The 22764-nt window shown below is 40.9% G+C and overlaps 1 protein-coding gene across 1 annotated transcript; it reads left to right on the top strand.

Annotated features, from left to right (window-relative positions):
• Positions 1–1175: 1175 nt before the first annotated feature.
• LOC109918928 (dynactin subunit 6-like) lies at positions 1176–7432 on the top strand (the record flags this gene model as incomplete). Its single annotated transcript, XM_048593367.1, has 3 exons — positions 1176–1223; positions 3184–3326; positions 6889–7432. Coding segments are annotated over 3 exons (290 nt in total), but the record flags the coding sequence as incomplete, so codon positions are not given.
• Between the last annotated feature and the right edge of the window lie 15332 nt (positions 7433–22764).

The raw sequence follows: 22764 nt of genomic DNA, 5'->3' as shown, positions 1-22764 counted from the left end.
TCTGGCCAACTGTCTATTTAGGTGTTATTGACCATCTGAGCACCTTCCACCTTATCTCACCCTATCGGCAATCTCTTTCCTTTTGTATCTAGCTTCACTGTATATACAGTCATTTATGACACAGGAAGACCAATTAACCCATCAACTCTCTATTGGCTTTCCCTGGAGCAAACCAACCCATTCTATTCCTATATCCTATCTGTAGCTCTACAAGTTTATTTCCCTTAAGTGCCTTATCAGTTTCTTCTGAAATTAATTGTCTCTGCTTTCACCACCCTTATGGGCACTGAGTTCCAGGTCACCTCGTTATGACAAATTTTCCTTGCATTCCCTCTGCTTCTCTTGCCCAAAATATTTTACATATCATACCCTAAATCTAGAACCATTAACTAATGGAAACAGCTTTTACTTGCAACCTTATCCAAATCACTCATACTCTTGTACATCTATCAAATCTTCCCTCTATCTTGCTTGTTCTAAGGAGAATAACCCCTGCTTCACCAACCCCCTAACCTTCTGGTCAAAATCCTCACGTCACCAGGGCATTCTGGTAAATCCCTTGCACACCCTTTCAAGGACCCTCAAACCCTTCCGAAAGTGTGATGACCAGAAGTGGACAAAATACATTACTCTCGTTCTGTTTAGATCACAATTAAAGATTTAGTTTGACTTGACCACTTTTATTTCTGTGCATCAATGAAGTCCAAGATGTCAAATCATTTTTCTGTCTATATTCTCAATAAGGGCTGCAATTTCAATGATCTATCCTCATGCACTTAGGCTCCTCTTTGCCTATAAACCATTTAGAACTTCGCTATTAAGTGTGTATTGCCTCTCCCTTCCCCTTCTACCAAAATGTATCTCCTCACTCTTCTCACTCTATACAGGTAGTCTTTGGTTTTACGTCATCCTGCTTAATGTACTTTTATTCGAACTTTGTTTTCGTTTTAGAGCCTGTTTCTTCAAATTATGTCATCATTTCCAGTTTACCATCTATGATTGAATTATCTCACATCATGGCAGCAGCTGCTTACTAAAATTATACCTATCTCTCAGAACTGGTGGAAGGGACAGAAAAGCTGGGACCAATACTACTAAGATACTGAGGACTTTTCTCTCAGGCTGACATGTCATCTAGGAAGAGAAAATTAGCTTTCTTTAACTAAACTCATCAGGTTTTGAAGCTTTGAAGATTGGAGATAACAATGTAATAGAATCTAAAGGTAAGTTGTTTGAAAAGTTCTGTATCCTTTGGCTGAAACTTGCTGTTCCAAAAGTTTCTTATATGATTTGTTGGTAGTTACAGGAATATCTATTATTTGAATAATTAAATTTGTGTTCTTCTTGTTTTCAATTATCTCCAAGATTTTTACAGATAATTAAGAGATCAGTAGAAGTCAGCATTGATGGGAATGTTCACTTACCAAGAATGACTAGGCCTATACATCTGATTAGTCTGCTGATCTGTCGCAGCAGAACATCTTGCATGCGCATAAGTAAATATGCGCGCACACATCTGTTAGAAGACTAAGCTAAGTGGATCTAAGTGTTAGCCATGCATATTGATATGGATCAAAAGCAGATCAGTGAATTTGAGTTTTAAATCAGCCAGGGGAATATATAGAATGGTGACAGTGACTGAACTAAATGGTTGCCTTTTTATCACTATCACTTGTTCTTTAAAGAAAAATTAAAAACAGGGAATGTTTCTTATGTGACCTATTTATCTTGCTTTTGAGCAGAAAATTCTGCAAATTGTGGATTTTCTTAATGTTAAATTTAACATCATGAAGACCTCTGAATTACTGTGGTGGTAACCATGGAAAGGATTAGGTATTATCAGATTGTTCCTTCTACATTACTTGAAACTGTTCCCGTTCCCTTGACACTCCTTTGCAGTTTTGTTGGTACAAAATTTGAAAACATTAAAGGGAGCTACTACACATGCAGACACCAGGGAGCTAATTTTATAGCCGTTGAAAAGGGGCAAAGGGCATGTAGTATCTGAATTACCAGTCCCTTTTGATTTCAGTGCAGGTTGCCTGTTGACTTCAATGATTTTAGCATTTACCTAGTATGGCATGCTGATTTGTTTTCACAGGAGCCTATATGAATGGCAAGCACGCCTTTAAAACTAGCTTGCACTTATTAAAGTGGCAGTACATAGTGGCTGAAGCAGGGGCCAGCAGTCATACAGGGAACAATGAATTGGGAAGCATTAAGAATGGGCCAACATGGGAAAGTAGTTTCAATATTTCTGACAGTACATTGAAGGCCTTGTTGAAATAGGTGGAAAGAAAGAGAGTTACCTTGTACCAGTAGGAGGAGGCTTTCCAGAAACACATAGACTATGGAGGCAGACAGATGTGCAGGTAAATGACAACCAAGGACTTTGGACACAATGCAACACGAAATTTAATGACCTTAGGAGTGATCAAGATCAGTGAATGGGCACTGAAGTGCCATATGCTCTCAATTGTAGAATTAGCATCAGACATTGCTCAATTCTGTATAACCCCATCGTTTTATCACACGTATTGCTGCAAGCCTCACACCCACAATTCGGCTTGCACAGGGTCAGGCATTCAACTGTAATAACAACATCACCACCTTTTGTATGGCAGTCATTAGGCAGACATCCCTCTCTCCCACAAGGGTTTACCTTACACTAGCTGTTTTTTATATTGTGACCATCCAGACCTTTGTCTACATCTTTCTTACCATGTTGCTGACAGTCAGTGAATGAGGAGTTGGTGTTGTAGTTAACGGTATCAAAGTTAGATGAGCTCTTTATAGCCAACATAACCACAGAGGTTGCCTCATTCCTTCCTCCTCTTCATCTTTTCACTTTTCTCCAGCTCTGCAGCTGCCTACAATGTAACTGATGGCAAAGGCTATCATTTCATGTTGGAGATGTTGTGCAGCATGCAGGAAATCACTATAATCTTTATGTACTCTGCAAGGCACCTCCCTTATTATACACCTTCCTCTAAGGTTTAATCAAAACATTGTGTTAGAAAGACTCTAGAACATAATCCTGGGGTAGATTATGTTACATTGATTATATTTTTCTTGAGTAAATAAATGTTAATTATACTATGCATTAAGACTTCTGTGAGGGTTTATTTGATCCACAGCTTTTATTCTTTAAGACATTAGTAATTTGTCATTTTTCTGTCTCAGCATTTATAGGTAGAAATGTGATCCTAACAAGTGGCTGTATTATTGGAGCATGTTGTCAAGTAAACTCCTGTGAAGTTATTCCTGAGAACACTGTTATCTATGGGGTAGACTGTATGCGGAGAGTGCAGTCAGAACGGCCACAGGTAAGATCTGCACATTGAGGAATAGAAATTCAATGGAAAATTATGAAAATTTACAATGACAACTTGCATTTATATACTTTATTTAACTAAGGTTCTTGAGTAGATTTGTAGCTCAGGTTGTGGATGCTGTGGTTGGTTTGCTCGCTGAGCTGGTTCATTAGTTCGCAGACGTTTCATTACCCTGCCGGATAACATCATCAGTGCAGCCTCCGATAAAGTCCTATTGTTTTCCCGCCTGGTATTTAAACTCTGGGGTCTGTTGGAATTGGTTACCTCATTTCCGGTTTTTCTTCAGTGGTGTATATGTAGGGTCTAATTCTACGTATTTACTTATGGCCTTCTTGGTGGAGAACCAAGGCTGTAGAAATTCCCATACTTGTCTCTGTTTGGCCTGTCCTAGGATCCTGATGTTGTCCCAGGTGGTTCCCCTTATCCGTATGAATGGAGACGAGTGGGGTCATGTCTTTTTGTTGCTAGTTGGTGTTCAAGTATTCTTGTGGCCAGTTTCCTTCCTGTCTGTCCAATGTAATGTTTGTCGCAGTCTTTGCATGGGATCTTGTACATCACATTGGTTCTGTCCATAGTGGGTAAGGAGTTTTTAGTTCAAGTTGGCACACGGTTGACATAGGTTTGTGTGCCACTCTGATGCCCAGTGGTCAGTTGTGGTCAGTTTGGATATGTTCTTGATGTATGGTAATGTGACGAGTCAGGGCATACTGTATCTTCCTGTTGCTGTTTGTGTGATAGCCATCGTTGGACCCAGCTGTTTGGGTATCCGTTTTCCTTAAATACTTGGTAAAGGTATTCTTCTTCGTTTTGCCGTAGTTCTGGGTTGCTGCAGTGTGCTGTTGCTTGTTTAAATAGTGTTTTTACGCAACTCCGTTTGTGGGTGTCGGGGGTGGTTGCTATTGAAATTCAGGACTGGATCCATGTGTGTGGCCTTTCTGTGTACCTTTATCAGAAATTCCCCATTGGCCCTGTCTTCTACCATGACGTCCAGGAATGGGAGCTGTTCATTCTTGATGAATTTGATGCCGGTGAGACTGTTGTTTATAAGTTGGTGTGCCTCCTCTAGTCCATTTGATGACGAAACTGTCGTCCACGTATTGGATCCATAGTTTAGGTTGGATCTGTGGAAGGGCTACGCTTTCAAGTCTCTGCATCACCGCTTCTGCTATTAGTCCTGAGATAGGTGACCCCATGGGTGTCCCGTTGATTTGTTCATAGATTTTGCCATTAAAGGTAAAGTGGATCGTGAGCATAGGTGCAGTAACTTTAGCATGTTGTTTGTGGAGATAGTGTCACTCGGGTCTTGTTCTTTCTGAAGTGTTGCCAGTGGTTCTCTTGCTATGCAGTGGTATGTCAATCGATGTGAATAGGGCGGTAACGTCAAAGGACACCATGGTCTCGTCCTCATCTATTCTTACGTCTTTGAGGGAATTGAGGAACTCCTGGACTGTAGATGGAGTGGGGTGACTTGCTGACGAGGTGCTTTAGACTAAATAGACTTGATGATGTTACCAGCAGGATAATGAACCGTCTGCGAACTAATGAACCAGCTCGGCGAGCGAACCAACCACAGTTTATTTAACATTGTGGGACTTTCCAAGATGCTTCACAGGACCATAATCAAACAACATTTGGCACCAAATCACAGAAAACTATTAGGACAAGTGACCATGCTTAATCAAAAAATAAATTTTAAGGAGATCATAAAGGCAGGGTGAGAGCTGAAGAAATATTGGAATAGTTTAGGGAGGAAATTCCACAGCTTGGGGGTTGGGCAGTTGAAGGCATGAGAGGTGCTGGAAATGCAGATGCACAAGAGGCTAGAGATCTTTGAAGGTTGTAGAGTTTAAGGAACTTAGAGATAAGGAAGAGACCAAGTTGTGAATTGATTTAGACACAAAGATATGCATTTTAAATTTTATTTGTTGTGGGGACATTGCAACACCAGCAGATCTGTACTTATTGTTCACCCTGGAGGTCGTTAAATTGACCACAATGTGAAATTGGAGTTACCTTTAGACTAGACAGGGAAAGGATAGCAAGGTCCCTTCTCAGAAGGACAAGTAAACAAATTGTATTATGATAATTTAGTAGCTCTTATGGTCACACATCATCAAATACATTGAACTGATTTTCACAGTTTGCCATGGTGCAATGTAAATTCCTAACCTTTTGAGTTTCTAGTCAAAAACTACAGCTGTTAGGCCACTGTGCTCATTCTAATCTTATCAGGTATTTGTTCAGATGGCAGGAGTTTCTGAATGGTGATATATACTTCTGCTGAACAATATGGAAAATCTTTTGCATTGAATATGTACTATTCTGCTTTGAATGATGCCAAAGGAGTGAAGGCATGTAAACACTCAGTTCAAAGAGTGAGCATTCAGCCTGTTATGCCTGTGTTGGTTCTTTGAAAGAGCAGGCATGCTTTAGTCTTGCATCCCTCTCTCTTGTTCATACCTCCATAAACATTTCATCTTTAAGTGCCTGCTGAATTCCCTTTTAAAAAGTTATTCATGGGATGAATGATTCTTCCACCTTTTCAGGTAAAGCATTCAAGATTCCAATAACTGAATGAATAAATTTCTCATCTTCCCTCTAGATATTTTAGCAATAATTTTGAAACTGTGACCTCTGGTCACTGGCCTGTTTTCTCTAGTTCAGTTTTCAATTGCATATCTTCTCCATCATAAAAATTTCAGCCCTTAGCATAGGTGACTTCATCCCACCTTAACCTTTCTACGACTTAAATCTTGGTCTGCAGTTTTCTAACCTTTGAAAAATCACTGCTTTCCTTACCATGAGGCCTCTGAACATAACAGTCCTCTTCAGTTCATATGATGCCTCTTCAGCTGTATTGTAATGATGACTGTTAGTGATGAAATCAGATATATTTCCTTCTTCTAGTAAATAAAGATGATGTTGGAATTCTTGAAGTTTCTTTTGCAAGGTACAAGCTGTTTTACTTAAATGCAGATACAAACTTAAATATTTAAATGTCTTAAAAATACTGCTGAGTTTACCTTAAGATCTAGTCTATGGTCAAATTAAAGACAAAAAATTGAAAGGAAATTTTGGGTTTTTGGGAAAATAGCTTTAACGCGAACTCTAAGTCATGACCTTATTTAATGGCAGAGCAGGCTTTCTGCTTGCATTCTTGCGAAACACTTGCTTAATTCCTCAGCTTATTGGTGCTGATGAACAGTTTGAAACATTGGAGTCGGGTAGTCATAAATGATGGTCACAATTATATGAGGAATATTCACTAAGAGAATCTTTACCAATGTTACAGCAGTCAAGATAGCTGTTTTGCATTTGACACATGCTGTTTAACAGCTTAATATTATAATCTGGATGAAATGTGGCAAAGTTTTCTATTACTTAATTCCACCAACGTGAGAGAAAAGAATGAACAGTTACAATTTAATAACTTTTGTTCTTTAAATAAAATCTTGCCACTGCTTAATGATAAAGTTGACAGTATGAAAGTTTTAAAGTTGTTACCCTGTGCTTGAACGCCTCTTCAATTGGTTTATAATCTTTTTAATTACAGCCACAAACTCTGCAGCTAGACTTCCTGATGAAAATCTTGCCTAATTATCATCACTTGAAGAAAACCGTGAAAGGAAGTACAACTCCAGTAAAAATCTGAATGGCACCAGATCCTGCTTCTGAGGTGGAATCAATGCATCGATTTGGTGATAAGCATAGTCACTTTAAAGCAGTAATTTGTACTACAGTAAATTATTCACTGCATAAAACTAATGCCCTCTGCAATAAAATGAAAATAGGTTAATACTTGCTAACTAATTTTTGAATTTCATCAATTATCTTCTTATCCTTGTTTTTCTACAGATTTCACAATTAATCTCATTTTCTAAAAAAAAAGCTATCATACTGGTGATCTTAGTTATGAATAAAGGATTGGTTTTATTGTCAAAATTACTACACCTCACACTAAAATATTGAGCTGGTCGGCTAGCATTTTCTCTGAGTTAAATGTTATTTTAAGGATGCTCCAGGAGCATGGGGAAAAGTTAACTTTTGGAATTGAATGCACTGGAGTTCAGTGGAATATTAAACATGATTTAAACTTGCCTCCAGTTTTCCCTTTAATTTTAATAGAGGAAAGTAGTTGGTTGATTAATATTTAAGGCAGTGTGCCTCATATTTAACCATAATTTTAATAATAACCAAGGGTAGTGGAGATTTAGTGGTAATATCACTTAATTAGTAATCCAGAAAAGGTACCATGATGTCAGTTTATTATCTGTCATTGGGGGAGTATTAAAATCCATTATATAGCAAGTAGTAACAGGAAATTTTGAAAGCCGAAATGCAATCCATTAGCATCAACATAGTTTTATAAGGGTAAATCATGTTTGACTAATTTGTTAGACTTCTTCGAAAATGATACAAGCAGGGTATTCTGCAGATGCAGCATATCTGGATTTCCAGAAGCCATTTGATAAGGTGCCACACAAAAGGTTCATACATGTGATTTTACCTCATGGGGTTAGGGGTAATTTATTAGTTTGGATAGAAGGCTGGCTAACCAACAGAAAGCAGAATTCAGATAAATGGATCTTTTTCTAGTTGGCAAGATGTAACTAGTGGGATGCCACAGGGCTCAGTCCTCAGGACCCCAACTATTTACATCAATGATGTGGGTACAGGGATAGAAGGTACTATAGCCAAATTTGCAGATAACCCTAAAATAGGAGGACAGCAAGTTCCAGTAAAGAAATAATAAAGGTACAAGAGAACATGGATAGGGTAGGAGAATGGGCCAAAATTTGGCAGATGGATTTCATCCATAAGTGTGACATTATCCAATTTGGTTGGAAGAATAGAAAGGTAACATCTAAATGGAGAGAAACTTCAGACTGTTTTGGTGCAGAGTGATCTGGGTGTCCACGTGGATGAACCACAGAAAACTCGTATTTAGGTACAGCAGGTAATAAGGAAGGCAAATAGAATTTTGGCATTTATTGCTAAAGGATTAGAATATAAAAGTAAGCAAGTGATTCTGCCACTGTACAAGGCATTAGTGAGACCACACCTGGAGTATTGCATATGGTTTTGTTCCCCACTTGAGGAGAGATGTAGTTGCATTGGAGGCAATGCAAAGAAGATTCAGTAGATTTATTTCCAGAGGTAAGGGGTTTGTTTTATTAAGAGAGACTGAGCAGTTCCAACTAATCCTCTCTAGCATTTAGAAATCTAATAGAGATATATAACGTGCCAAAGGGGATTCACAAAGTAGATGTAGAGATGATATTTCCTCTTATGAGGCAATCTAGAATGAGAAGTAATAGTTTTAGAATAAAAAGTAGCAGATTTAAAATGGAAATGAGGAGAAATTATTTCTACAAGGGTTGTGAATCTGTGGAATTTGCTACATCAGAGTGTGAGGGATGCTAAGACATTTAATATATTTGTGGAGATAGATTTTTAATTAATAATGGGCTGAAGGATTATGGGGAGTGGGCTGTGATCATATTGAATTGGTGGAGCAGGCTCAAGTGGCTGAATTTCCTACTGCTCCTAGTTATTGTCAGTTGGAGTGACCACCATTCGGTCATTGTGGAGACCTTCTATCTTGATTGATGGCACCACCACCATGTTGACTGTAATGGGCTTGAATCGGTCAAGCAAATCAAAACTGGGCATCCATGAGGCACTGTGGGCCATCACCAGCAGCAGAAATATATCTGACCACAATGGGTAATCTCATAGCCCAGCATTGATTCAATGATTTTGACTTTATTGTCACGTGTATTTTGCAGTAGGAATACAAAAAAAATTGCTATTTTGAATAATTTCAGAATAAAGGAAATAAAGAAAAAACAAGAAAGATTTGATAATGAATGTTGCAGGAGCATGTGCCAGGATCAGCACCACGTATCAATTTAGAGAAGCTGCAACACAGAACTACTTACATTCCAAATAATGAGAAGCAGCTTGCAATAGACAGAGCTAAGTGAACCCACAACCAACACATCAAATCTGAAGTCTGCAAACCTACTGCGTTCAGTCATGAATGGTGGTGGGCAATGAAACAACTATACCATGTGGAGGCTCAACAAATAACCCCACACTCAATGATGGGGGAGCAAAGTACATGAGTACAGGGCTGGAGTATTTGCAACCAGCTTTAGCCAGCAGTGGAAGGTTGATGATCCATCTTCGCCTCTTAAAACCAAAGAATCCCTACAGTGTGGAAGAAGGCCATTCGGCCAATCAAGTCCACACTGACCCTCCGAAGAGCATCCCACTCAGACCCAATCACCTACACTATCCCTGTAACCCTGCATCACCCGTGGCTAATCCACCTAGCCTGCACATCCTTGGACACTATGGGCAATTTAGCATAGCCATACCACCCAACATGCACATCTTTGGACTGTGGGAGAAAACCCACGCAGATACAAGGAGAATGCCTTCCCGCAGTCCCCAGCATCAGAGATGCCTGTCTTCAACTAGTTTTGTTCGTTCCACAACATATCAAATGTTGAGACCATCACTGTTTTTCTTTGCTTATGTCTTTTAGAACTGTGAGTTGAAGTTGAGAGTTGAACTTCGAACAGAAGTTTGCTTAAAAAAAAACAAACAACTATTTTGTTTATGGGAACTAGCCTGGAAAGATAATTGCAGGTTAATTACTGTTCCAAAAACACTGTAGACATTTTGGCACCTGAGATGCATTATGGTGAAGAAATGGCAGTTTCTTAGATGTTAAAAGGACAATCAATGGGAGGCTAGTCCCAAAAGTCAAACAAAGAAAATGTTGAAAAAACAAGAGAAACCATGGATTGAACTGCATTGGCTGGGATTTCAGCAGAAGGCAGGATAGCCATGAAAGCTACTGGACAGAGTTTTCATTGTTCTCTCATTATCATCCAGTATCAAATAATTGAATGTTCTGAGAAAGGAATCCCACTCTGTCAGTAAAAGTCTGTAGTGGTCTGTGGAAACTGTTTGCATAGTCTGGTGACTTTGGAATTCAAGCAAAATCCCACATGCCTTTGAACTCCTACGACTGCATCAAGGTTTAGCAATCATTGTTCAAAACTGGTTAAGGGAACCGGCCAGTTACAACTCTTATCTTCTTTTAAATTTTCCCTTAACTGTGTTTGTCTGTCTATGTCTGAGTGAGGACTACGATCAAAGAAGATTGGATTTAAATAATAAATATTAATTAGATTACCTAGATGTTTAACTTTGCTTAGCTAAAATTACAGTATTAATAATAAATTATTAATTTCTGTTCAAGCTATAAACTTGGTCTCTGATATCAGTTATTCCTAAAATCTGGTTAGGAAAAATTGGGACATTTTGAGAATCATTGAATATTTCATTGTGTTGCAATATCCAATGATCATGAGTCTGACTTGGTCTGATTTGTCCCTGCGTTGTAACACAAGAAACAGACAGAGACATTGGATTACTACAAGGCTATGAACCCAGACAACGTTCCATCAATACTACTGAAGACCTGTACTCCGGAACTAGCCGTGACCCTGCCAAGTTGGTCCAGTGCAGTTACAACACTGGCAACTACCTGACAATGTTGAAAAGTTCCCAGGTATGTCTGTGCACAAGAAGCAGGCTGAATCCAACCCAGCCAATAACTGCCCTGTGAGCCTACTATGAACCATCTGCAAAGTGACCGAAGGGGTTGTCAACAGTGCTGTTTAGCAAAATTTGCCAAGGACTAACCAGCTCGCCGATGCTGATGCTCAACTGAGTTCCACAAAGACCAGTCAGTTCCTGGTCTTATTGAAAGGGAAGCTCTCTGGCTATTGAAGTCATACTTAGGACAAATGGAGATGAGTGTGGTTGTTCAGAGTTCAGCCATCTCATCCCTAGGATATCATTATAGGAGTCTCTCATGAGAGTGTCCTAGACACAAATGTCTTCAGCTGCTTCATCAATGACCATTCTTCTGTCATAAGGGCAGGAGTGAGGATGCTCATTCATAATTGCACAATGTTTGCAACTCCTCAGATACTGAAGCAGTCGTTGTTCATATGCAGCAAGACCTGAACAACATCCAGGCTTGAGTTGATAAGTGGTAAGTATCATTTGTGCCTCATAAGTGCCAGGCAAAGACAATTTCTGACATGGAAGAACCAATCATTGCCCCCTCGCGGATCAATGGCATTACCATCATGGAAGCCCCCACTTACAACATCCCAGAGGAGAAACAAAACTGGACATGCCATATAAATACTGTGGCTATGACAGTAGGTCAGAGGCCAGAGACTCTGCGGCAAGTAACTCACTACCTGTCTCCCCAGTACCTGTCCACCATCTATAAAATTCAAGTCTGAAGTGTGATAGAATACTCCCTACTTGTCTAGATGCTTCTCCAACATCAAGAAGCTCAATGTCATCCAAGGAAAAGCAGTCCATTTGAATAGCAGCCCACTTATCAACTTCAACATTTAGTCCCCTCACTAGTGATGCACAATGACAGCACTGTGTACAATCTATAAGAAGCACTGCTGTAACTCAGTAATGCTGCTTCGACAGCATTATCCAAACCCCCAACTTCCAGCACCCAAAAGGACAAGTTAAGCAAATGCATGGGAACATTACCACCTGTACATTCCTATCCAAGCCACTTGTGACTGTTCTTTCATTGTAATTAGGTCAAAATCCTAAAACTTCCTTCCTAACAGCATCATCTTTATAGCCCAAGAACTACAGAAGTTCAGTAAGGCAACTTATCACCAACATCTCCAATGGCATTGGGGATGGGTAATAAATGCTGTCCTAGCTGGTGATAATTCATTTCTGATGAACAAGTAAAAAGAATTTGAGCTGGCTTTGGGAGTTGCTCAGTGTATATAGTGTAAAATTTTGGGATCGCTATCTCGAAAAACAAAGACAGAGAAAAGAAGAGTTGGATTTGGACCATGTGAAGCTATGAGATGGTTGGAATTCAAAGTCAATTAAATTTTCTGGTACAAGGCAAAAGCAGGAAATAACACTGGTACAGTCAAAGTACCAATAAAGGAATTGAGGGAGGCCTATTTATGTAAACATCACATTCCACAAAAAGGGAAGCACAGCTAGAACTCATCAGGGCAACCACAGCAACAACTTTTGATCAGAAGTACATTGAGTTACAGTTGTTGTTGTTGAATAGGAGTAAGTTCAGCGGAAGGAATGAGCAGAGAAATTGGAAGTCTGTGGTTAGCAGGATACAATTAGGCCTTGGCAATTGGAAATTGTGAAAGTGACTGAGGGCATCATAATTGCCAGGGTCTAGATGTATTAAAATGCAACCTGCTCACCAAATGTAAATGTCAGAAAGCTTGGTTTATCTGCAGACTGAGGCTTATAAATTCAATTTCAACTCTACGATCCTGCAATAACACATAAGGCTATTGGTGAGAAGGTGGCTACTGTTGACTCCAGCCATCCACACATCCACTTTATCCAGCTCTCATACTTCATTTACATCAGAAACAGTCTCAGTGTGCACATTTTGAAGGCTGCCATTCAACCTTGCTATCAATGTGTGCTGAATTGCTCTCCCATTCCTCCACCAACTAGCAATCCCTAACTGGACAGCCATCACACAGGTGCCCTTTTATTTGGAGCCATGCCAGAAGATTGTGCTGACCCACTGCTATGGTAATAGGACTTACAATTGAAAAAGGGTTTGACTTTCAAGGAAAGTCTAAGTTTGGAAAATTTCAACCTTTATGTTAGCTTACAAGAAGTTAGAGACCAAGCAGGCATTGTTGTTTAAGAGCTTTGTGAAATATTAGATGGAACAAATATAGGGAGAGAAGAAATATTCAGGTAATTGACATCATTAAAATTAAACAATTCTCCAGGCCCAGATGAAATGAAATTGCAGTCTCCTAAGGAAAGAAAGGGAATAAACAGCGGAACTTCTAAACATAATTTTCAATTCATCCCTGCTACCCACATAGTGGCAAAGAACTATAGGACCATTGTACTTTTTCTAAAACAAAAGAGTTGTCTAAGTAATTTCAGCTCAGACAACCTAACTTGGCAAATTAATGGAAATAAATCTGAGGGACAGGATAAACCATCATTTGAAAAGGCATGTATTAATCAAAAGAAATCAACATGAATTTAGTTCAAAATAGACTGTGTCTGACTAATTAGTTGAAGTTTCTGAGCTGGTTAACAAAGAAGGCCACTGAGGTTGCGTGTCTGATACTGTCCCCATGGATTTTAACAACATTTTTGAGAAGGTCTTATTTTACAGAATAGATCAGATAGGTAAAACATATTGGAATCCAAAAGATGTTTTGAGAGTTGAATCCAAATTTAGTGGCAAGAAGCAAATGGTATGAGATAATAAATACTTTTGTGACTGAATGGCTATTTCAAATGGAGGTCTGCAGTACAAGGTGTTTTTGTATTATTTGTACTTAGACTTACTTCTTCCTTGGATATGGAAACTAAAACAGCACACCAGACCTCAGGAATGGTCTCATCAAAGCACTATACAGTCGTATTCTTGCACTCCAATCTCCTTGCTATAAACATAAACATGCCAATTGCTTGCTGTACCTACCTAAAAAACTTTCTTCATTCCTTACACGAGTATATCCAAGTCTCTGTAAATATCTCAGACTTATTTTGTAACTTTAAAAAAAAAATCTAATTTTCTGTTTATTGTCAAAGTGAATAACCTCTCATCTTCCCGTCTTTAGCACATTTGCCATCATATTACCCGTTCACTTAACTGGTCCATATCCCTTTGAAGCTTCTTTGTGTCCTGTTCTTAGCTTGCATTCCAATCTAGTTTTGCATTATAGCAAAGCTGGGTAGATTTCTCTTGGTTTCTTTGTCTATATCACTACTATTGCTTGTGAATAAATAAGCCCCCAAAAGTGAGCTTTGCAGCATGCCATTGGTTATGGCCTGTGAAAGTGCCCCTTTATTAATATTCTCTTTCCTGTCCTTTGGCCCTTGTCAATGAGGAAGGGTAGGTAATACCCACTGGAGTTTCCAAAAACAAAAGAGATGACTTGATTTAAACAGACAAAATGACTGAAGGGTCTAGGCAGGGTGGATATAGAAAGGATATTCCTGCTGTGGGAGAATGTAGCACTAACAGTCACTCTTTAAAAGAGGTCACCCTTTTAAGACAGATGAGGAAAAAGGTTTGGTCTGAAAGTAGTGAATCTTCAGAACTCTTCCTCAAAAGGTGGTGGAATATTTTCGAGGCATAGGAAGAATTTTGATAACCAAGAGGTGAAAGATTATTGGGAGTGGGTGGGAATGTGGAATAATCAAATCAACCATGATCTTATTGAATGGTGGAGAAGGCTTTAGGTCCCAAGTAGTCCACAGCTCCTAATTTTTATACCTGTACGTTCATACAACTCATGACTCCTCATTCGTCCCATAAAGGAGAATCAACTGTGGACTCAAGAGTCCTTATCTGAGTCCCATAAAGGAGAATTATCTATGACCGCATCTTTTGAAGAACTGAGAAATGATCTCTCCTATTCCCCTGGCCTGCTGCAGCTCACCATGTACAAATTCCAACTCAAAAATATTCTCTAGGATGCATGCTGTGCCATGATCTGAGCTAGTGATGCAAAAATCAGATCAGATGATGAGGCTTCTCAGAGGTCTGTTGCAGCTTTTGCTTTTCTTATGAGACTTATGCTGTGGTGGCTAGCTAGTAATGCCAATGGCATCTGAAAGCAGACAATTAGAAGGAAGGACTAAGGTGAGGAATAGAGTGGAAAGAAGGCATCCATTGTCATACAACAGCCAGGATGCATTTCATGTTAGATGTCAGGATGTGGTTGAGATAAGATTAAAAAAGGATCACAAAGAGGAACTTATCATCATCCTGAACATTCGCAGTGCTGCCAAATGCAACAATATGCCACAACCAACCCCATGATGCTGAGTAAACAGTACTCCAGTGGGATATTGTGATGCAAGTGAGCCTGTCTCCTTCCAGTTCTGCTCTGCTCCCTGCAGTCATGAGCTGGCCACTTTTACCTGCCTGCCATATAAACATAGCAAATTTACAGCACAGAAGACAACCATTGACCCAGTGTGTCTGTGCTTGCCGTAAGAAACCATCAGGCCTAATCTTTATTGTAGTTCTTGGTTATGGCTCTTCATGTGCATATCCAATTACTAAAAAAAATCTTCATTTCAACTTTTTTTTTCTGTAAACTCTGGTTACTGATCCTTTTGTTGGAAAGCCCTTTATGATTTTATATGCCTTGACTAACTTTCTCCTTAACCCTTTCTACTCTAAAACCAATTCCAATTTCTCTAATCTTTCCATCAAACTGAAATCCCTAACTCCTGGTATGTTTGTATGAATATCCTCATATCCTCTCCAAGGCCTGGACAAAGTGTTATGGCTCAGAAGCAATAAGATCAACAGGACTGCCAATGTGCAGAATCGCAGGAGATGGGGGAAATACTAAACGAGTATTTTGTATTAGTGTTTACTGAGGAGAAGGATATGTAAGATATAGAACGTGGGGAAATAGATAGCGATATCTTGAAAAACATCCATATTACACAGGTGATGGTGCTGTATGTCTTAAAGCACATAAAGGTGGATATCCCCTGGACCTATTCAGGTGTACCATAGAACTCTGTGGTAAGCTAGGGAAGTGATTGCGGAAATATTTGTATCATCGATAGCCACAGGTGAGGTGCCAGAAGACTGGAGGTTGGCTAACGTGGTGCCACTATTTTAAGAATGTTGGTAAGGAAAAGGCAGGGAACTATAGACTGGTGAGCCTGACATCAGTGGTGGGCAAGTTGTTGGAGGGAATCCTGAAGGATAGGATTTACATGTATTTGGAAAGGCAAGGATGATTAGGGGTAGTCAACATGGCTTTGTGCATGGGAAATCATGTCTCACTAACTTGATTGAGTTTTTTTGAAGAAGTAACAAAGAGGATTGATGAGGGCAGAGCGGTGAACGTGATCTCTTCGGACTTCAGTAAGGCGTTCAACAAGGTTCCTGGTTAGCAAGGTTAGATCACATGGAATACAGGGAGATCTAGCCATTTGGATACAGAACTGGTTCAAAGGTCGAAGACAGCGGGTGGTGGTGGAGGGTTGCTTTTCAGACCGGAGGCCTGTGACCAGTGCTGGGTCCACTGCTTTTTGTCATTTATATAAATGATTTGGATGTGAACATAGGAGGTGTGGTTAGTAATTTTGCAGATGACACCAAAATTGTAAGTGTAGTGGACAGCAAAGATGGTCACCTCACGGTACAACAGGATCTTGATCAGCTGGGCGGAGGAGTGGCAGATGGGAGTTTAATTTAGATAATTGCGAGGTGCTGCATTTTGGAAAGGCATATCAGGACAGGACTTATACACTTAACGGTAAGGTCCTGGGGAGTATTGCTGAACAAAGAGACCTTGAAGTGCAGGTTCATAGTTCCTTGAAAGTGAAGTCGCAGGTAGTTAGAAAGCTGAAGAAGGCATTTGCTATGCTTGCCTTTATTGGACAGTGTTTTGAGTATAGGAGTCATGTTGCAGCTGTACAGGACATTTGTTAGGCCACTTTTGGAATACTGCATGCAGTTCTGGTCACCCTGCTGTAGGAAGGATGTTGTGAAACTTGAAATGGTTCAGAAAAGATTTACTAGGATGTTGCCATGATTGGAAGGTTTGAGCTACAGGAAGAGGCTGAAAAGGTTGAGGCCATTTTCCCTGGAGTGTCGCAGGCTGAGGGCTGACCTTATAGAGGTTTATAAAATCATCAGGGGCATGGATAGAGTAAATAGTCAAGGTCTTCTCCCCAGGGTGGGGAGTCAAAAACTAGAGGGCATAGGTTTGAGGTGAGAGGGGAAAGATTTAAAATGGAACTAAGGGGCAACTTTTTCACGCAGAGGGTGGTGCAGGTATGGAATGAGCTGCCAGAGGAAGTGGTGGTACAATTACAACATTTAAAAGGCATCTGGATGGGTATATAAATAAGAAGGGTTTAGTGGAATATGGGCCAAATGCTGGCAAATGGGACTAGATTTATTTAGGATATGTGGTTGGCATGGATGAGTTGGACCAAAGGGTCTGTTTCTGTGCTGTACATCTCCAAGTGAACAAAACACTCCACCTGATGTCTACCTAGTGATTTATACTTGTTTAGCATACCTTTCTTGCTTTTGTACTCTATGCCTTGATGTACAGAACCAAGTTAAAAAAAAACTTTGTTTTCAACAGCCTCATCAGCTTCTCCTACCACCAAAGTTTATCTGTATTAACCCGAGATTTCTCTGTTCCCTTTAAAATGCCACAACTTAGTTTATTGCCAGAAATTACTTCAAGCTTATTGTGTTAAAATTCATCTTCAATGTGTCCACCCAGTTAATTGATCTCATTTCCTCAAATCTATTACCATCCACCTCACCGGTTACCACATTTGAAGTTTATTATCTACAAGCATCAAAATTATTTCTAAATTATCACTAATGATATTAAAAATGGCAATAAAAATCTCGCGGGTGATCATTGCTCTTCAGTGTGAAAAGCAAAATACCACAAAGGCCACCACGCTAGTTTTGTGCTGGGATAGGGACTCAGATGTCAGTTGGATAGAATAGGATGTCCTTCAACAGTCAAAGGGCTGCGAATGTAGCTAAAGGAGAGAGAAGGTACCTAAAGGACAGAGATTCTCTAGCACTTTTAAAAACTTGCAACTTAAAAATGGCCCCAGTGCTAAATGGTCATCCTGTGGAAGCAATCCTCTGCAGGCTCGCTGGCAGGCAAATGGAAATCATGGATGGAAAACCTACCCGAGCTAACTTAAAGCTTCCCCTTCTCTGACAACTTCAAAGGGGGAAAATTCCAGTCGTCGTGGAAATGAGGTATTCTACCCTGACATCCAGCAAAGTGAAGAACTGTGCCGGCCTGCCAGCCTCCAGGCCGATTTTAAAAGTAAACAAAAAACACCCTTGAAAACTCTTTCAAAAGATGCTGCGAAACCAAGCATTTCCTTTTTATACAAAAACGGAAGTTGCTGGAAAAGCTCAGCAGGTCTGGCAGCATCTGTGAAGAAAAATCAAAGTTAATGTTTCGGTTCCGATTATCCTATTTTACAATTCACCGTTACGCTCTGCTTTCTGCCTCTTCGTCAATATCAGATTCACGCTCATGCTCCTTCAACTTCATCGGCTTCAAAGTGAATTTATTTTTTGAATCCAAAGCTTTCCGTTTTGACCACAGTGCCAAGTGAGTTGATACTCTGAATGACCAAGGCTCTCGGTACCTCTAAGCGGTGAATGGAGCTGCTTCTAGTGTTTTCCAGCATCCAGTGACGACAAGGGGGCGGGGTTTGCCACCAGACGTAACCAATCAAGTGCGAACGGCGGTTAGATCGATGTCATCGGTGATCACAGGGTTGCTCGGAGACGGAGTCCTACATTGTCGGTGGTATTGGTTTGGTGTGCAGGTACATCTTATGAGTTTACAGCTGGTTTACCCAGAATTCTGTAGAGTGATCAGTAGTTATTCTGCTCTCGTTGTTTGGATGTTTATTGGGACTCGAGTACCGGTGGCTGACTGTCCTTTTCGCCGAATTTCTAATCAAGGCATCATAGGCCCGGGGAACTCCTGAAACTTATTACCTATTCATACGGCAGAAGGCAGAAATAATTAGTTTAGAGTCAGGGGGACTGGAAAGGGTGTTGAGAATTTGGTGGGATAACGTACAGATTGAAAAAGGCACTTGAGAAGGACTTAACAGGAGATTGGTGAAATACAGAATGTGGAGTTGAACGCTGACCTCCTTTCATCAAAATGACTATAGATTGGGAGGAAGCTGAAAGAATATAGGCGACCTGTTTGCACATGTTGTGCAAATAATGACACTGGGCTGAGTCTTACGTTGTTTTGGCCGGGTTGCATCTAGTTTCTTTTTGGAGGTTTTGTCGCCGCGAGGCCTAGGGAGATGTCTCGCCAATTCTCACCAAACTCTGCTCATTAATTCTGTCCCCTGCCCTTATATGATCCGTCTCGTCCGATTCCGACCACGTTTACCACATGCCGTTCCTGGAACAAGCCGCCATTCAGCGGATGTCACGGAATTCTCAGCATCCCATGTGCTCCATTATTTTTAAAAGCCAAATGTGTACCTGAGCAAGCACTCAGTGTCGAGGTGACTTGCTGAAATTTGCCCCGGATATGACAGATAGGGGGAAACTGGCATCCCACGTTGTGATCAGGGACTTGAGGTCCTGCTGGGCTTCCACTTCCCCAAACCTCCACCCCAACCGCAACACGTAACTGTGTCATGATGTCTAAGGTTACCACCTGGGTTAAAGCTGTCTCAGCTGACAGCAAGAATATCTAGCACTGCATGAAGAACATCAAATCCCTTTGCCACTCTGCTCGAGTAAGTCCCACCATACTCTGTCCGGTACTGTCTTTGCTACTGTATCCACTTCACATCAAGCCTAATGCAGTAGTAATTTCACTATTACCTACAGCATCTACCCCACTCACCCTCGTGCACCCCAACAACCAACACCACCAGCCCTGTATGCCTTTGTGCTGTCTACCCTCTCACTTAGCACGTGTTCCCACTTGTGGCAACAGTAAAGCTGTGCCACCCACTGTTATCTCCCATAATACTTGCCTTTCTCTCAATCCATGAGAAGTAAAGCCCACAGTAGGACAGAAAGACTCGAGGTGAGTGGTGGGTTGCTTGACATTTGGCTCCTCGTCCTTTATGAGAAGAGAAACCTGACTGAATTGCCCTGATCATGGTCTGGACTGATATTGGAGGCCACCATTGAATTACTGAGCCAGAAACTTCAAGTGAAGGCTTATCCCTCTCTTGACTGAGGTCTGCTGGCAAATGACAACCTTCCTAGCTTTATGTCTGCTAAATGACAATGGCAAGAAATCAGTACTAAGACTGGTGTCTGGCTGAGGGATATGATTGAAAAAGACAAGGCAGGGAACCTGCAAGCATCCACGTAGACTGAGTATTGGAGCAGTTGTTCGGAGCAAGTGGCGAACTGATTCGGTCAGGTGCTCACTCTGGTTTCCTTGTCAAGCTTTCCGGATGTCAAACTTATTTGGCGACTTTGGGAAGATGAGAGGCTGAATGTTGATGAGGTGAGTTGGGCTTTTAACCAGGTGTTTAACAAGCTAGAGGAAGAATGTTATTAAACTGGAAAGGGTGCAAAAAAGATTTACAAGAATGTTTCTGAGACTGGAAGGTTTGAATTATGAGAGGCTGGATAGGCTGGGACATTTTCCCCTGGACCGTAGGAGACTGAGGTATGACGTTAGAGAGGTTTACAAAACCATGGGGGGCATATATAAGGTGAATAGCTTAAGTCTTTTTCTGAGTGTAGGGGAGTCCAACACTAGAGGACATAGGTTTAAGTTGAGAGAGGAAAGATTTTAAAAGGACCTGAGAGGCAACTTTTTCCCCACAGAGGGTGGTGCATGTATAGAATCAGCTGCCACCAGAAGTGGTAGAGGCAGGTACAATTACAACATTTAAAAGACATTTGGATAGGTACAGGGATAGGAAAGGTTTAGAATGATATGGGCCAAATGCAGGCAAATGGGACTAGTTCAGTTCAGAAAACTCGGTCAGCATGGATGCATTGGGCCGAAGGGCCTGTTTCTGTGTGTATGCCTCTGACTCTATGACTCTAAGCAATAATTATGGCTAATTGGCACCTCACCACTGCCAGGAAAGAATCTTGCCATGCTGATTTTGAAGAGCATAAGAGATGCTGAGAGTTGTTCCCAACATCAAGATGAGCCTCACCACTTGTAGTGTGATTCTGCCACACATCTCGCCATAGACCATGTTGCTCGGATCTCCACAAGTTGACACACACAGTTCCTGGTTATATGATCATATATAACTGCGCAAACAGTTATTAAAGGATATGATGTAATTGGGATCACAAAGACCTAGATCCAGGGTTCCAAGGATGGGAATTCAACATCCAGGGGTATTCAATTTTCAGGAAAGATAGATGGAAAGAAAAGGGAGGTGGGGTAGCATTGCTGGTTTTGGAGTAAATTAACACAATAGTAAGGATGTTTTAAAAGAAATAGGGAGGGAGGTAAAAGAGGTGGGAGAGTGGCATTGCTAATCAGGGATGGTATCACAGCTGCAGAAAGGGAGGTCGTGGAGGAGGGTTTGTCCACTGAGTCAGTATGGGTGGAAGTCAGAAACAGGAAAGGAGCAGTCACTTTATTGGGAGTTTTCTATAGACCCTCCGATAGCAACAGAGACACTGAGGAACAGATTGGGAGACAGATTTTGGAAAGGTGTAGAAGTAATAGGGTTGTTGTCATGGATGACTTCAACTTCTCTAATATAAACTGGAACCTCCTTATTGCAAATAGTTTGGATAGAGCAGATTTTGTCAGGTGTGTCCAGGAAGAATTTCTGACTCAATATGTAGATAGGTCAACTAGAGGGGAGGCCATAATGGATTTGGTGTTTGGCAATGAACCAGGCCAGGTGTCAGACGTCTTGGCGGGAGAGCATTTCGGTGATCGTGATCACAACTCCCTGACCTTTACTATGGTCGTGGAGAGGCATAGGAGCACTTGGTATGGGAAAGTATTTAATTGGGGGAGGGGGCATTACAATGCTATTAGGCAAGAACTACGGAACATAAATTGGGATCAGATGTTCTGAGGGAAGTGCACAACAGAAATGTGGAGGTTCTTTATGGAGCAGTTGCTACAAGAACTGGATAGGTTTGTCACGATGAGGCAAGGAAAGGATGGTAAGGTGAAGGAACCTTGGATGACAAGACATCTGGAAGCTTACTTAAGATTGAGGAAGCAAGGATCGGACAGGGCTCTAGAGGACTACGAGGTAGCTAGGAAGGAACTGAAGAATGGACTTTGGAGAGCTAGAAGGGGGTATGAGAAAATCTTGGCGGATAGGATCAAGGAAAACCCCAAGGCGTTCTATGCTTATGTGAGGAACAAGAGGATGGCCAGAGTGAGGGTAGAGCCGATCAGGGATAGTATAGAGAACTTGTGCGCAGAGTCAGAGGAGGTAAGGCAGGTCCTTTGGTGAATACTTTGCTTCAGTATTCACCAGTGAGAGGGACCTTGACGTTTGTGAGGACAGCGTGAAACAGGCAGATATGCTTGAACATGTTGATGTTAGGAAGGAAGATGTGCTAGAAATTTTAAAAGCATGATAGGTAAGTCCCCTGGGCCAGACAGGATATACCCAAGGTTTCTACAGGAAGCGAGGGAAGAGATTGCTGCCCCTTTGACAATGATCTTTGCGTCCTCACTGTCCACTGCAGTAGTACCAGATGATTGGAAGGTGGCAAATGTCATTCCCTTGTTCAAGAAACGGAATAGGGATAATCATGGGAATTACAGACCGGTCAGTCTTTCTTCTGTGGTAGGCAAATTATTGGAGAGGATTCTGACTG

Source organism: Rhincodon typus, unplaced genomic scaffold, assembly GCF_021869965.1.
Source record: "Rhincodon typus isolate 14 unplaced genomic scaffold, sRhiTyp1.1 hic_rhity00002713, whole genome shotgun sequence".
Classification (NCBI taxonomy): Eukaryota; Metazoa; Chordata; class Chondrichthyes; order Orectolobiformes; family Rhincodontidae; genus Rhincodon; species Rhincodon typus.
This window is presented reverse-complemented; position numbering and strand designations above follow the sequence as displayed.